The sequence below is a fragment of the Lichenostomus cassidix genome, chromosome 1Ab (genome assembly GCF_008360975.1).
Source record: "Lichenostomus cassidix isolate B80296 chromosome 1Ab, HeHo_3.0, whole genome shotgun sequence".
Classification (NCBI taxonomy): Eukaryota; Metazoa; Chordata; class Aves; order Passeriformes; family Meliphagidae; genus Lichenostomus; species Lichenostomus cassidix.
This window is the reverse complement of record NC_139481.1, coordinates 7881918-7895721: the sequence shown is the minus strand read 5'-3', so window position 1 is coordinate 7895721 and position 13804 is coordinate 7881918. Positions and strand designations below refer to the sequence as shown.

Sequence of the window (13804 nt, the reverse complement as noted above, 5' to 3'; positions counted from 1 at the left end):
TAGTTTTTTGTTCATATTTGTGGATAAAAACAACTGCAAGGTGGCAATTACCTTAAAAAGCCTGGGGAAAACATCTGCTGGCTGTCCTCGAATAACAAACAAACGTGAATTCAGCTTCCGTAGATTGGCATCAAGATCCTCAAGACATTGAAGCAGGAATCTGCAAGAATTGTAAAGAAACATTTATTTTCTGGGGCAAACCAGGCAATTTTACAATAGAAAAAGGTAACTAAGAGGAATAACCAACAATAATTATCAGACCTTGAGTGCTTGGTGCATATTTTGGTGATGCATGCATGTTCACATCCTAATTACACTTGGCTTACAGTGGTACAACACCACATAATATATTCCACAATACATAATTCATAGAACCAAACTGCATCATCATTTCACTTTTCCCCTCAATGCTATTCAACTCTGGAATGGGCTAAAACGTTTAGTTTAATCTTAACTAAAACAACAAATATCATTCTGAAGACAAAAAACCCCACACTACAGAAGAAAACCCCAATGAACAAAGAGACAATCAGCTGTTAGCACACTGCCACTCAACTTAATGCAAGTCCCTCTTACAGCATAGCAGCCTGAACTGTTACTAAAAACAGCATACCTGAGGAGTCCACAGGCATGACTACTCCTGTGGCCTTCATTTATAGAAACAGCCCTCTATAGAACACATGCATCTTGACTGTAACCTCATCTGATTTAATGAGCAAATTAGCTCATCAGGCAAAAAAAAATAAAGGGGGAAATGGGGTGCTGCAAGTCTGCAACAGTTCAAGAGGAAACAGGTAGTTGCACAAAGAATGTTGTGTTCAGATGTAAAAAGATTTATTAGTAGATGTAAAAACTAAAATAACTCCAATGGGGAAAGTTGTTTGGGGAAGAAATAAAAACGAAAGGGGAAAAAAAGAACTCTAGCCAGCTGGAAGGAGAGGTGCTAAGGGTCCCCAGATGAGTGCCCTTCCCCTGGACTCTCTCCAGTGTAACAAGTGGCTCCTCCACAATATTTTTCTTGTGTGGTCAGCAGGTTGAGGGAGGTGATCCTCTCCCTTTGCTCCGCCCTGGTGAGGCCACATCTGGAGTTTTGAGTCCAGTTCTGGGCTCCCCAGTCCAAGAAAGACAAGGAACTACTGGAGAAGGTCCAGGGGAGAGCTACAAAGGTGGTGAGGGCACTGCAGCATCTCTTTTATGAGCAAGGGCTGAGAGAGTTGGGCCTGTGCAGTCTGGAGAAGAGATGACTGAGAGGGAACCTTATCAATGCACACAAATATCTTAAATGCTGTGTCAGGAGACAGGGCCAGACTCTTTCCAGTGGTGCTTAGCAACAGGACAAGAGGCAACAGGCACAAACTGAAGCAGGAGGCTCCATCTGACTAGAAGGAAAAACTTCTTGGAGGGTACCAGCAGGCTCAAACAGGCTGCCCAGAGGGCTTGCAAAGTCTCCTTCTTGGAGACATTGCAAACCCACCTGGACATGATCCTGTGCAACCTGCTCCAGGTGAAGCTGCTTTAGCAGGGACAGCTGGACTAGGTGATCTCCAGAGGTCCCTTCCTACCCAAACCATTCTATGACTCTGTACTAACAAGATCCATTTCACCAGGAGCTGCTCAAGCCCTCTCAGCCATTCCTTCTTACAGTGCTGCTGGCACTCAGCAAAGCACATGCCCATCAGGGCAGCTGCTGACTCAGCACCCGCTGGTCATTACCTTCTGTGCTCACACATTATTGGATCTCCTGCCATAAACTACCAGCTACACCCAAGGCAGAGCAAAAGGCAATTCCCACACTGCAGTCTGTGACTCCTGAGAAAAGCTGCTGTAAGGACTGTGTGTGCAGGTGCAAGGCCATGGTGATAACGGCTCTGCAACAAGTGCCTGAGCCCAAGGCAGGGGAAGCAGGGCCAGGAGAGCTGCAGGCTCTGTGCCTGCAGAGAAGGTGCACAGCTACCGTGCAAGGGCAGCAGCACCTCTCTGAGTGCCCACAGGGTGATGAAGACAAAGGCACTGGGTTTACTAAAATAAGGACTTCACACGCACCTAGATTCCAGACACAATGGAAATGCTGCACCTTCTAGGAGGGATATAGCATCCAGGATTGCTGTAAACCTGCTAACAGCCATCTTCTAAATATTTAGCAATATGTAAGTGATGCTTACCTAACACACATTGCTTCCAACTTTACATAGGGAAAAAACTTAGCAAAAATAATATATAAAAGACTGGGAGGAACCTCCCCTGGCTGCTATTAAATGGCTAAAATGTGTGGCTCACTCAACCTGAGCAAGTAAGAACAGCTCTCTTGGCAGTCAGCATACAAGAATACAATGGCTTCTTGGCTGGCAGACTATGTTTAGATGTTTAATGGCTGGAACAAACCAAAAATGCCTAATTTTCTCACTTTGCTAACTTTTGTTTTGAAAAAACTCTGGGGTGGTTATAAAAGAAAGAGAAACTTCAGTATACTCATTTAGTTAGAAACCATGCAGGAGTCATTTTAAGAATCAGATGAGGGTTGCACATGCACCTATCAGAGAGAACTTGGGCCCCACGTTTCCAGGACAAAGTCTATTCCATTTGGACTCTGAAAGTTACAGCTTCATTTTATCATGGCTTTTTCAAACTTGCAATGACAGACATTATTCATTAGTCTTATCCATGTGAATCTCACATTCAAGGAGCACATGCATTCACATATACTTCACAAACCACTAGGAAGATGAACTGCAATACTGTCCTGGATACCTTTGGAATAATCCAGAGGGTTTTGTTTGGGTTTTTTGTGGTTTGATTTTATTGGATTCTGTTGCTGTTACATGGGTTTGGTTGTTTGTTGTCTAAATTCACATCACAGAGTAGAGGGAAAGATTATAAAGAGAAACTGGTGACATAAAATATTCATAACTATCCCTGTATTTCAGGAAACTTTTGGGTTTTTTTCTATCTCTTTTCCTCCTACCTCACTAACCACAATATATAACTTCTAGTCTGGACTTGGCACAAAATACTATTCAAGAAGATAACATGCACTGACCCAGAGTCCAATTCACATCCAAGATCCCTAAACTTGCCCTTAATACTGTTTAATCTCTTTTTGTTGGTTCCCCAAATCCCCTCTATTATCTCTCTTAACTATCTCTCACCACACTCAGGCATTTCAATCTCCATAAAACTCTTGTAGGTACTTAACAAAAATAACAGTGTAGATTCCAACTGTTAAATATATGTAGGAAGAGAGCAGGAGGGTGGCATGGGGACACACACACTGCCCCTTACCTCAACAAAAACCAGAACAGATTAAAAACAGCCAAACAGCAGCTTGTGTTGCAAGGCTCATGGAAAGCACATTGTTCAAAAATAACAGAGCAAATCAAACCCTAGTGACCTTACAATATCTGGAGTAATAGCAATGTAAAAAACCACTGCTTTTGACTTTCAGAACACAGACCCAGTTTACAAGTAGTTACTCAGAAAAAGCATGCCATTTATCAAGCATATTTGAATCTTTCAGCTGAACCAAATGTGTTTGAATAAAATGTGATGCAAATAATTAATCACCTACCTTGTTTTCCACAACTATATTTATGTTATACCACACCTAAAGGCATTTTCTCTTTAAAGTGTTAGCAAAAGTTGTCTAACATAGAAGCTTTTACACAGATGTATAGAATCTCAAAATAGTTTGGGTTGGAAGGGACTTTTTAAGATCATCTAGTTCAATCTCCTCTGCAAAGAGCCTTATTCGAGTAAATATGAACCTTCTTAGATAATCACTTTTAAATACATCCTTTACAAAGAAACTTAATAATCAAATCGACTACTTGTCACAATCAAATTTTCACCTCCTCTCTTTCTCATGAGTACCCCTAAAACTTGCCAAAGCAGCACAGCATCTTTAATGTGGTTAACAGTATGCCAAATTACTTGACATTTCTCTCTGAAGAGATACACCAAAATGCTCACAAACACGTTCCTCTCACAGTATAACAAAACTGAAAACAAGTGGTAAATTACTCTATGAATTGAAAATTAATATGAAACCTCTATCTCCTAAAGCTTTTTTTTCCAGTATATGAGCTCTAGAGGCAAGGTTTCTTCATAGAAGTTATGAAGTAAGAGCTACTAGGCTTGAACTCTGCTATACTTTACACCAGACTGTGGCAATGAGAAGATATTTAAATCTCTCTAAAATAACAGGTCACGTTTCAGAGTCTGCAATCTAAACTAATATTTTTCCCTCAACCTACCAGTCAATGGGAAAGCACTTTCTTCTTCGCTTTGAATGAAGTATATAAGCTACAGCACTTCATTAAAAAGATACAAAAAAGATGCCCAGATAATTTTTACCAGATCAGAGCATCAGCCCAATTTTCTGTATCTAGTCTAAAACATCCCTTGGATGAACCAGAAGGAAATGTTCACTATTAATTCACAATGGCAAATGATGTGAGGTACATGCACAACTGACATGATGGGGGGAGGCAGAAAAGACTTACTTATTTTAACATGGAGAAGATGCTGATGCAAAGCATTCCTGTCTGCAAGCAATATTCTTAGAGAGCATTACACACATTTTGCCAGAGATATCTAATTATGACGTCCAGAATTTTCATGAAAGCTGCTGAAGACCACATTCTTTAAAAGACATGCACATGAAATCTCAGCAGTTGATTCCAAGAAACTCCACAATTTTCCCTGCTGTCAGTCATACAAGGTATGCTTGGGGTCTAAAATACAAACTAATTGCCAGAAACTGGCAATAATTGCATAACACAGCTCATAATTTTACCTGCCACAGAACTGAAATAAACTGATACCCTCAAAGCAGCTATTCAAAAACTTAAATAAATAATTGTTAGCACAGTTAACCATTAACAAAATGACCTAAAGCAAGCACTACATCATGCAATGTTCTGGCTCTGCACTATTAACATGATTAAAGACTTTATCCAGGGAAGTCAGGAGCAGTCTGGTAAAAAGGTAACACTTTTATTTAGGGAGGAGTCTGGCAAGAAGGATACTTATAGACACACTATTTAAGGCTACCCGTAAGTCTTGTTTGGGGTTATTTTTAGGAGTAATGAACACCCAGAAACCGTAATCACATATAACCATCCTTGCCAGTACAGAATGAGGACAGTTACTGGGAATTGAGGGGACTTGAAATGCAATGACTTCTCTTGCAGGTGCTATTCACATCTGAAAATACTAGTGCTAAACCATTAGGAACCATTTTTCTGAACTAATCCAGATTCTGAATTTAACCATTTCCAGGCATCTTAGACTGCACAGACACACAAAATATATGAATTTAGCTAGGTGTCCTCATTCGGAGAGGAAATTGAAGAATTTGAGTGAAAAAGAACAGTGCTTAAACTTGTTCCATTCATAAGTTTGGTTAATACTTTTTACCCACGACTGCTCAACTTCCAGCAAATTCCACAAACTTGTGTTTAACCTGCCTTTTAAAATACCTTCTATCTATCCACCAGTCCTCACAGCAAGCCATTAATTTCCATCTGCCCAGTAATAGAAAAGCTCTGTTACACAAAAGACTCATGTCTTTATGGATATTTGACTGCCACCCAGACTTTGTCTATCAGAATTATCTTAGGCAGCCTAGTATCTGCTAGCTTTATTACCCTGCTCAATTGTTTTTTTCAACACTGCTATCAGATATTCCTCCTTCATCTTTCACAGTTTAGTAGGGCTGGATTCAATAAAAGAAAGAATATTACACACTGTATAACACCAACCTCATTTTATTTGAGGGAGTGTAATTTGCAGCATTAGACCCTAATGTATTAATCACACAAATCATGCACCATTTATTTCTCTTCAGAGACACAGAGTGAGCACTTTTCTTTCACACTTTGCCATATGTTTGATTAGATTATTAGGAGAGCTTGGTATTGGGTAAATATACACCTCATACTAATTTCAACAGGAATCACAATGTGAATACCAAATCTAGTACCAAAGCAGAGTATGAGACAATGAGAAGTATCTCAAATTTGATGTCCCTGTGTACAAATATTTAATATTTTACCAGCATATTTTCCTGTTTGATTGTCACCACTGATATGTCTTAGTGCAAGCAGTATATTCTTACGAAACTGTAAGAAGATTAAGCTCAGACAGGATTTAAGTGTTATGTACACTCCACAGCATCCTTTGGCAGCCAGCCACAGTAGTATTTTCTGTTACCAAATCAAGGTCACAGAGGCATCCCTTATTGTACCACATTGTTTCAACAAATCCCACATCCAACTTCCATATCCTAAAAAGGTATACAATAATACATTTCATAAAGGTATTAGCCTTTGAGCTTATACACAAGAGCAGGAGAAACTTCCTGTTATTCAACTCCAGATACTTAGGTGAAGTAGCTGTGGGAGCTAACTAATCTCCTGCAGGGTTGCTCTACAGTCAGTGAAGAAAAAACAGCTCCTTTAGAGAGCAATTCAGGACTACAGCATCTTTCATAACTTAGTAGAGCTGATCCACTTGCAAAAACAAAACCAAACACTGACCATGAAGTGCGTCACTTGGCTTTTTCTCCCCTAATATTTACTACTGTTTAATAATCTTCAAGCCAAAGCAGAGCTGTGACGGAGGAAGAATGCAAGATACATCCAAGCCCATGTACAGCTGTAAAAGAGGTCCTCAGGGGAAAAAAAAAGGCAATTCTTTGAAAACGGATGAAAGAAAGGGCTTTGAACACTAATCAAGAGAAAACCATGTTTAAAATTTAATCTCTCCAAGTTGAGTCCTTTTGGGTGCATCTTCTTTGACACTAAGGAGTAAAGACAATTTCAGACAGGGAGTGGAAATATCAACTCCAGCAAGCAATACTGCTCTATTAGGAACAAAAAACTCATTTGAATCAAAGCTAGCTCACATTAGGCATAAAGCTAGCATTTCCTTACATACCACCCCTCATAAATTTCTTTCCAAATTAACTACCTTTTCAAGGTTAGCATTCCCAAAGGAAGGAAACACAATTTTTTTGTCCTATTCAAAGACATTCATAGTCTCCCAAAGATGAAGGAAGCAGGGTAATAGCTAGGAATACAACCCTGGACTTCTGGAGAGCTATCTTTGGCTCCTTCAAGGAGCTACTTGGAGGTGTGCCTTTCTGGCCAAGGAGGCAAATGGTACTCTGGGGATGCATTAGGCAGAGTATTGCCAGCAGAACAAGGGAGATGATCTTCCCCTTCTGCTCTGCACTGGTGACACCACATCTGGAGGGATGTGTCCAGGGCTGTGGCTGGGTATGCTGAGCTGCCCAGTCCAAGAAAGACAAGCAACTACTGGAGAAGGTCCAGGGGAGAGCTACAAAGATGGTGAGAGGACTGCAGCATCTCTCTTCCAAGCTGAGAGAGTTGGGCCTGTGCAGTCTGGAGATGAGTTGACTGAGAGGGAACCTTATCAATGCACACAAATATCTTAAGGGTGGTGATAAGAGGACAGGGTCAGACTCTTCTCGGCAGTGCCCAGTGACAGGATAAGGGGCAATGGACAAAACTGAAACATGCAAAGCTCCATCTGAATATGAAGAAAAACTTATTTACTTAGACCACTGGAACAGGCTGCCCAGAGAGGTTGAAGTGTCCTTCCCTGGAGAAACTCAAAACTCACCTGGACACATCCTGTGCAACCTCCTCTGGGTCAACCTGCTTTAGCAGGGGGAAGATGGAATTAATGATCTCCAAAGGTGCCTTCAAACCCCAACCTTTCTGTGATTCCATAAAACAGCAATATGAATTTGGTTCCTAATTTGTGGGCCATACATCACAGCAAATAGCATATTTAGCTTCTAGAAAGTCTGGATCTTCACATTCAAAGGGCACCCATTACTCAACTAAACTATTCCTATATAACTTGAAACGAACATCTCAAATTACTTCATGTTACAAAGGTCACCCTGCTAGTGATAGGAGACTAACAGGCTCACAGCTTCCTAAATCTCTCTCTCCCTGTGTCTTCCATTCTTTAATGCACATATTCTGTGGGGTTTTTTCTCTAATCCTCTAATTCCAATCTGATAAATCAAAGTCTTTATTAGACTTTAATTCTTTATGCCTGCTCTCTCCAGAGACAAACTAGTTGGTTCCACAAAGGAAAACCCAAGAGCAAAAAAGCTGTACTGAAGCTGTGGAAAGAAGCAAATTACAAAACTAAGTTACTTGAGAGTACAGTCATGCTCATACATAAATAAATTTAAACCACCTTATTCTCATGTACCCAAGTTCTTGTATTTAAATTAGCAGCTCTCAAGGCTTGATGTAATTAAAAGAGAGCTGGCCTGCTTTATAAAATATTTCAGCCACGTTATTTTCTGCAATCTAAGCTGCCCATGAGAAAGAAACAGCTAAGGCTCATTTTGAAAGAGCAAGCACGATAAGAGCACTCCAACAAGATAGTCTTGCAATCTGATTCTGAAGGACAGATTCTACACTTCTCTTCATTTACTTTAATGAAACTCTTTTCCTCTCCTTACATTAAAGTGACCTTTTTAAGGTTACAATTAGTGCTAGTAAAATTTTGCAGTTTTATGTTTCCCAGATAAAATACTGGCTTAAAAATATGTATTTCTCAACTACACTGGATAAACTGCAAGTCCTTAAGGGACAATTCCATCATCTCTGGCCTCCCACATCTGAAAAATCTTTTAAATAGAAGAAAATTAAGCATAGAGCTGAAATCCTTTAGCAAGAATAGAAATTGCTAGAAAGGTTGCAAAACAAAAAAAAATATCCTGAAGCTATTCTTGGAAATCTTAATTAAAATTGACTGGTGCTCACCTTATGGTGGTCAGACATTCAGCACTGTCTTAATTTCCCATTACTACTCTTACGAATCAAAATGCCAAGAATTTCTGAACTGGCCTTTCAAAGCTGAAATTAGCAATATATAGCTGAATACAAGGCAAACTTGATCAAGATATATTCAGTGTTTTGAGTAATAATCATGCAGAAAAGAAACACTTAACCCCCCAAACAAATAACAGAAACACAGCTTTGTTTATCAAGCTGCATAAATCCCAAAAACCTTCATTTTATCCTCAACCATCTCAGCATGGGGGCAGACTGATGGAGCTAAGTGTTCACTTCATGCTGCAGAGACCTTCCAGAGCTGACCCAGGAGATGCACAGAGCTCAGTAACTTAAGTCCTGGAAAACAGAACTGAAGTATAGCTCAAGACACAATAGATGAAAAAAACCCAAATAGCACATTTATCTAGAGGTTATCTTCATCTGCCACAATTTCAGCAGCTCTCTGCAATACTGAAGGTCAGGACCAACAGAAGGTACATCACGTGAAGTAACTGAATTGATCTTGAAAAGTTACATAGTACAGTTCAGTAGAAGATTCTGATAACTAAAGAGTGATACTCAGTCATCTCTGCAGAAGTCATGGTTGTTTAGATAAAGAATTATTTTATGAAGAATGGAAACTTTACTATAACAACTGTACTTCTACATTTTCCCCATTGACTCATTCCTTTTAGAAGGCAGGAGTGAATATCCAAAATTCAGTTACTAAGCACCAGTGACAGCTTTTTTTATTACTTTGTAGAAACAATAAAGGTAGACAAGTGGAGAACATCCATCTGTACAGAATGGCTGTACATTTTTCCAGTTTGCTGGTGTGGGGATTAGAATTAATAGCAAAAGAAGACTCAGAAGAACACTGCCAATTTAAAAAAAAAAAGAAAAGAAAAAAACATGGGGCAGGCACCAAGCCCACCTTCCTGAAAGTGGATAGACTTCATTAGAGACAAAGTAATTAGTGTAAGAGCAGTTGAACATCCAGAGAAACTGTTAGCATCCCAGAGAAGCGATATTCATAGAATCATAGAATATCCTGAGTTGGAAGTGACCCACAAGGATCAACGAGTCCAACTGCTGTCCCTGCAAAGGACAACCCTGAGAGTCACACCATGTGCCTGAGAGCATTGTCCAAACACTTCCTGAACTGTCAGGCTTGGTGCTGTCACCACTTCCCTGGGGAGCCTTTTCCAGTGCTCAAGAAAGAGTTTATCTTTTCCTAGAACAAGGTGGTTTTTCTGTTTTGTTTTAACTCTGAAGTTATTTCTATAGACAAAATTGATAGGACAAGATTTGTAGGCTCTGAACTCTGGAAACATAATGATAAACATTATTGTTACGCAGAACCTTCAAGCAAAAAAAGATGTTCCATACATCTCAAACCGAACAGAAACAAATCTTACTTGTTTTAATCCTCCTATAGCCAACATCAGGGGGCAAGACCAAAGGGGGTGGGGGGCAGAGGGGCAGGAGGAAGGCAGGAGTAGCTTACAAAGCCTGCAGCTTTCATCGTTACGTATCTCCTAACCTGATCATTTCCTTATAGCACTTTCAAGAAGAACATTTCAATATGAATCAACAAAAATAGTTTCGTAAAGTAGGTCGTTGCTGCAGCAACCGGGCGGCTGTTTGGACTACTCCCTGCCACAATGACCTACTTTTCCAGTTATATGTAACCCTTGTAGTAAGAGCCGAATATTCCTTCCCTATGGAGCAGCTCGGAGAGGATTCCTGCAGCACGGCTGAACTTTATTCCCAACGGGAACACAAAAGGCTGCATTTAGCAGGTACAAGCAGCGGGTCGGTTCTGCTCCTGTCATATCCACGAGTGCTGCTGGCTAAAGGTTACGTGAAACCCAATCTGTGCTCGGAGCTCCCGAAGCGCCCCGGCGCTGCTGAGAGGCAGAGCAGCTGATAAAGAATGAAGGGAAGGTGTGAAAAGGAGCAGCTGCCCGTGAACAGCGTGTGCTCCGCCAGAGGCACAGCTGGCACCAAACTGGGCACAGACAGCCTGTTCTGTGCCACCATCCAGCACAGCTAAGGGACACCAGCCTGTATTGCAGGGCTAGGTAACACTGCATCTGCGTAAGAGAAACACCCTGGGGAACGGCAGGTAAAGCTCACATGTTTTCAAACCCTCTCTAACCCTGCATGTGCTGGAGAGGGGAGATAAAAAGGTACCACACAAATCCAGGGAGAAATGTTGGCAATTACATAATCTCCTGTTCACTCTTGCTGTTAATAACAGCATTTTTCCTTATGACAAAGGAAAAAATATCACCAATGCAGCTTTTCACTGAAGATATTAAACTAATGAAAGAAATAATTATCTCTGTAGAAATAAGACTGCAAGACTTCAAACATCAATCACACTGACTTGTACTTAGGTATTTTTGATTAATTTATTCAATCCCAAATTCAAAAGCTTTCATTCAAGGTAAAAATTGAAGAGACAAGCACAAGAGACAAACATTTCCAAGCAAAAGAAAACTCATTTCAAGAAAAGGCAAGCTAGGCATTACCATATAGTACACCCTAATTAAAACTCCAGCCACCAGAAAGCTTCTGACAGATAAACCTCATATGATAAAAGCAGAAAAACAAAGAACACACAAAAAACCTCCCCAAAGCTTACTTCACCTTAAGTATTCTTAAAATGTCTAAGTTCAACAGGAAAAATACTGCAACTGGTGAAAATATGGTACTGCAAGTGGAAAAGTTTTGAAATTTCCCCCACACTTTCATCTGGGAACAAACCACTCATGATGACATAACTGTTCCTGAAAAATCTCATATGCTTCAAACAGAATAGCAAAAAAACCACCCAAAAAGCCTACAAATTATTTTTACTTTACCACTGCACTTGACAAGCCGTAGAGCAACAACTACAAAGGTAGTATTCCAGAATAAAGACAGACTAATGGAAAAAAAAGTGTAGAATTATGGAAAAAAAAAAAAACAACTAGGAAAGGCTGCTGCTGAAAGAGCAGCACACAATTACTAATAACACTTTTTAATTTGAAAGTGTGACCTCCAGTGCCAAAAATGCAATGTCCATTGTTCTGTCTCATATGGAACTAGTAAAGAATTGAAGTAAAACTTTCAGCAAATGCAGCACTGAAGAATTTTGCTTTGACAAACTAACACAATGTTTCAGTGTTGGCACAGAAGAAAAAAGTTTGGTGGAATTACATTCAAAAGAATGAAGACAGCCAAGTTCTAAAATGTAAAAATAGAAAGATCCACATTATTCCCCACAAACTCATGATTTTCTTCATGGTTTTTGAAAACACACTACTGCTGAAATAAAGTACTTCTTGACAGTAAATTTACTGGCAACTAGCTTCCAGAAAGGAAATTTCAATCAAGTTAAAAAAACCCTACTCACTGAAAAGCACCATGACTACATGATGAAAATTAATTTTACCCAGGTCTCCTCAGATTATGAAAGCCTTGAAATAAAAGGGGGAAATACACAGCAATTAAAGCAGAACTGTCAATATCACAGCAATTTACAACTTTTCCCTTTGCCATAAACTGAAGAAACTACACATACTAGTAGATGTTTCCAGGTCATACAAGTGAAAGAGTATGCTAGAGAAGAAAAATCATAAATTAAAGTCTCTCATAGAGTCATTTAAGGAAGCATTCACAGGATTTGGGATCTAGTGTGCAATAGCAGTAAACAGCAAGCAGCTACATTGTCTAAAAAGAAACATGGATAAGGCACAGTAAACTAGACCTTACCAGGCCTGTCATCTACGGAAAAGTAATGATGGAAAGTCACAGGAATTATCCCTAGGCAACACAAATAAAACAAATAATTCAGATGCCATCCTTGGCTTGATCACTCTCATTAAGACTTGCGTGATTTCGACTTTTTGAGTTCACTAACAGCAAGATTTACAAAGAACAAAACTGAAATGCAACCTCCTCCCCAAAGTCCCTTCTGAAACCTGGATGGCAAAAATTACTGTCTAGAATATTTTCTTTTAAATGCATGTCTCAGTTTAACAGATGTAGTCATGCTTCTCCCATGAGACAGGAAAAAGGAAAAAAATATTAGGTAATCTCTGCTAAAAGCCATAATGTTTTCTTCAACTCTAAAACTTCTAGAAAAAAAAAGAGCTTTTTTATTCTCTAGAATATAAAGTATGAAGGAGAAAGAATGAAAAAAAAAAATATCACTTGATGCCACAGGATTTACAGACAGAAAATTTCGACTCAGAGGAAACTCTATGGAGAATATAGGAAAGACAACATTCAGAACATTCAGTCCATTCTTCAACTAATCCAATATATTAGAAGTCAGACCACTGACTATTTTCAATGCCAATGCTCTATAATCTGTAGTATTACAATTCTCTGTACTCTCTCCCACAATCCCTGCACAGATTGTGAAACTGAGATAAAGTTTGCCACAGTGTTCTATGTCTTTAGTGCACAGAAAAATTGCCACCATTCAGACCATGATCATGTTTTATGAACTATACAGGACATGCAGTAACAAGCAGCCTACATGAACAAGTTACCTATTTCTTTATTTCCCTGATGCAAATTGCCCTCCTATTTCTGTTTTTTTCAATCACTACTTTCTCTCTTTCAGTTGCAGCACAGTTTACCCCTCACCGACAAGGTCAGTAGAACATTGGCATTGAGAAACCAAGAGAGGAAGGAAAAAAAAAAAAATCTGGAAGCACTGAACTCCACAGGTTCCTTACTAAAAAAAAAATAAAGCATTTCCTAGGCCATGGATTTCATGCTTTGGAGAGACAGAGAGAAAAATCCAAGTTTTCCTTACAGGAATTGTTCCTAAATAACCTGTACTGTATATATTTCATCCTCATCACTGAAGAATTAATAACATATATTCATACTTCACAACTTCCCCATTTGAGCTCAAACAGAATTTTTTCAACATTTCTGGTTTTAATTTTGAAGGGATAAAGGTTTGTGTTCTGAAAGGG

At 39.4% G+C, this 13804-nt stretch overlaps 1 protein-coding gene across 2 annotated transcripts in view; it reads right to left on the bottom strand.

Moving 5' to 3' along the window:
• CRY1 (cryptochrome circadian regulator 1) overlaps nucleotides 1-13804 on the bottom strand; it is a 38579-nt gene that overhangs the window by 15952 nt on the left and 8823 nt on the right. For both annotated transcript variants that reach the window (XM_085049680.1, XM_085049681.1), the window contains exon 2: nucleotides 52-160. In XM_085049680.1, coding sequence (XP_084905806.1) covers nucleotides 52-160 — 109 coding nt within the window. The remainder of the gene's footprint in view (nucleotides 1-51; nucleotides 161-13804) is intronic.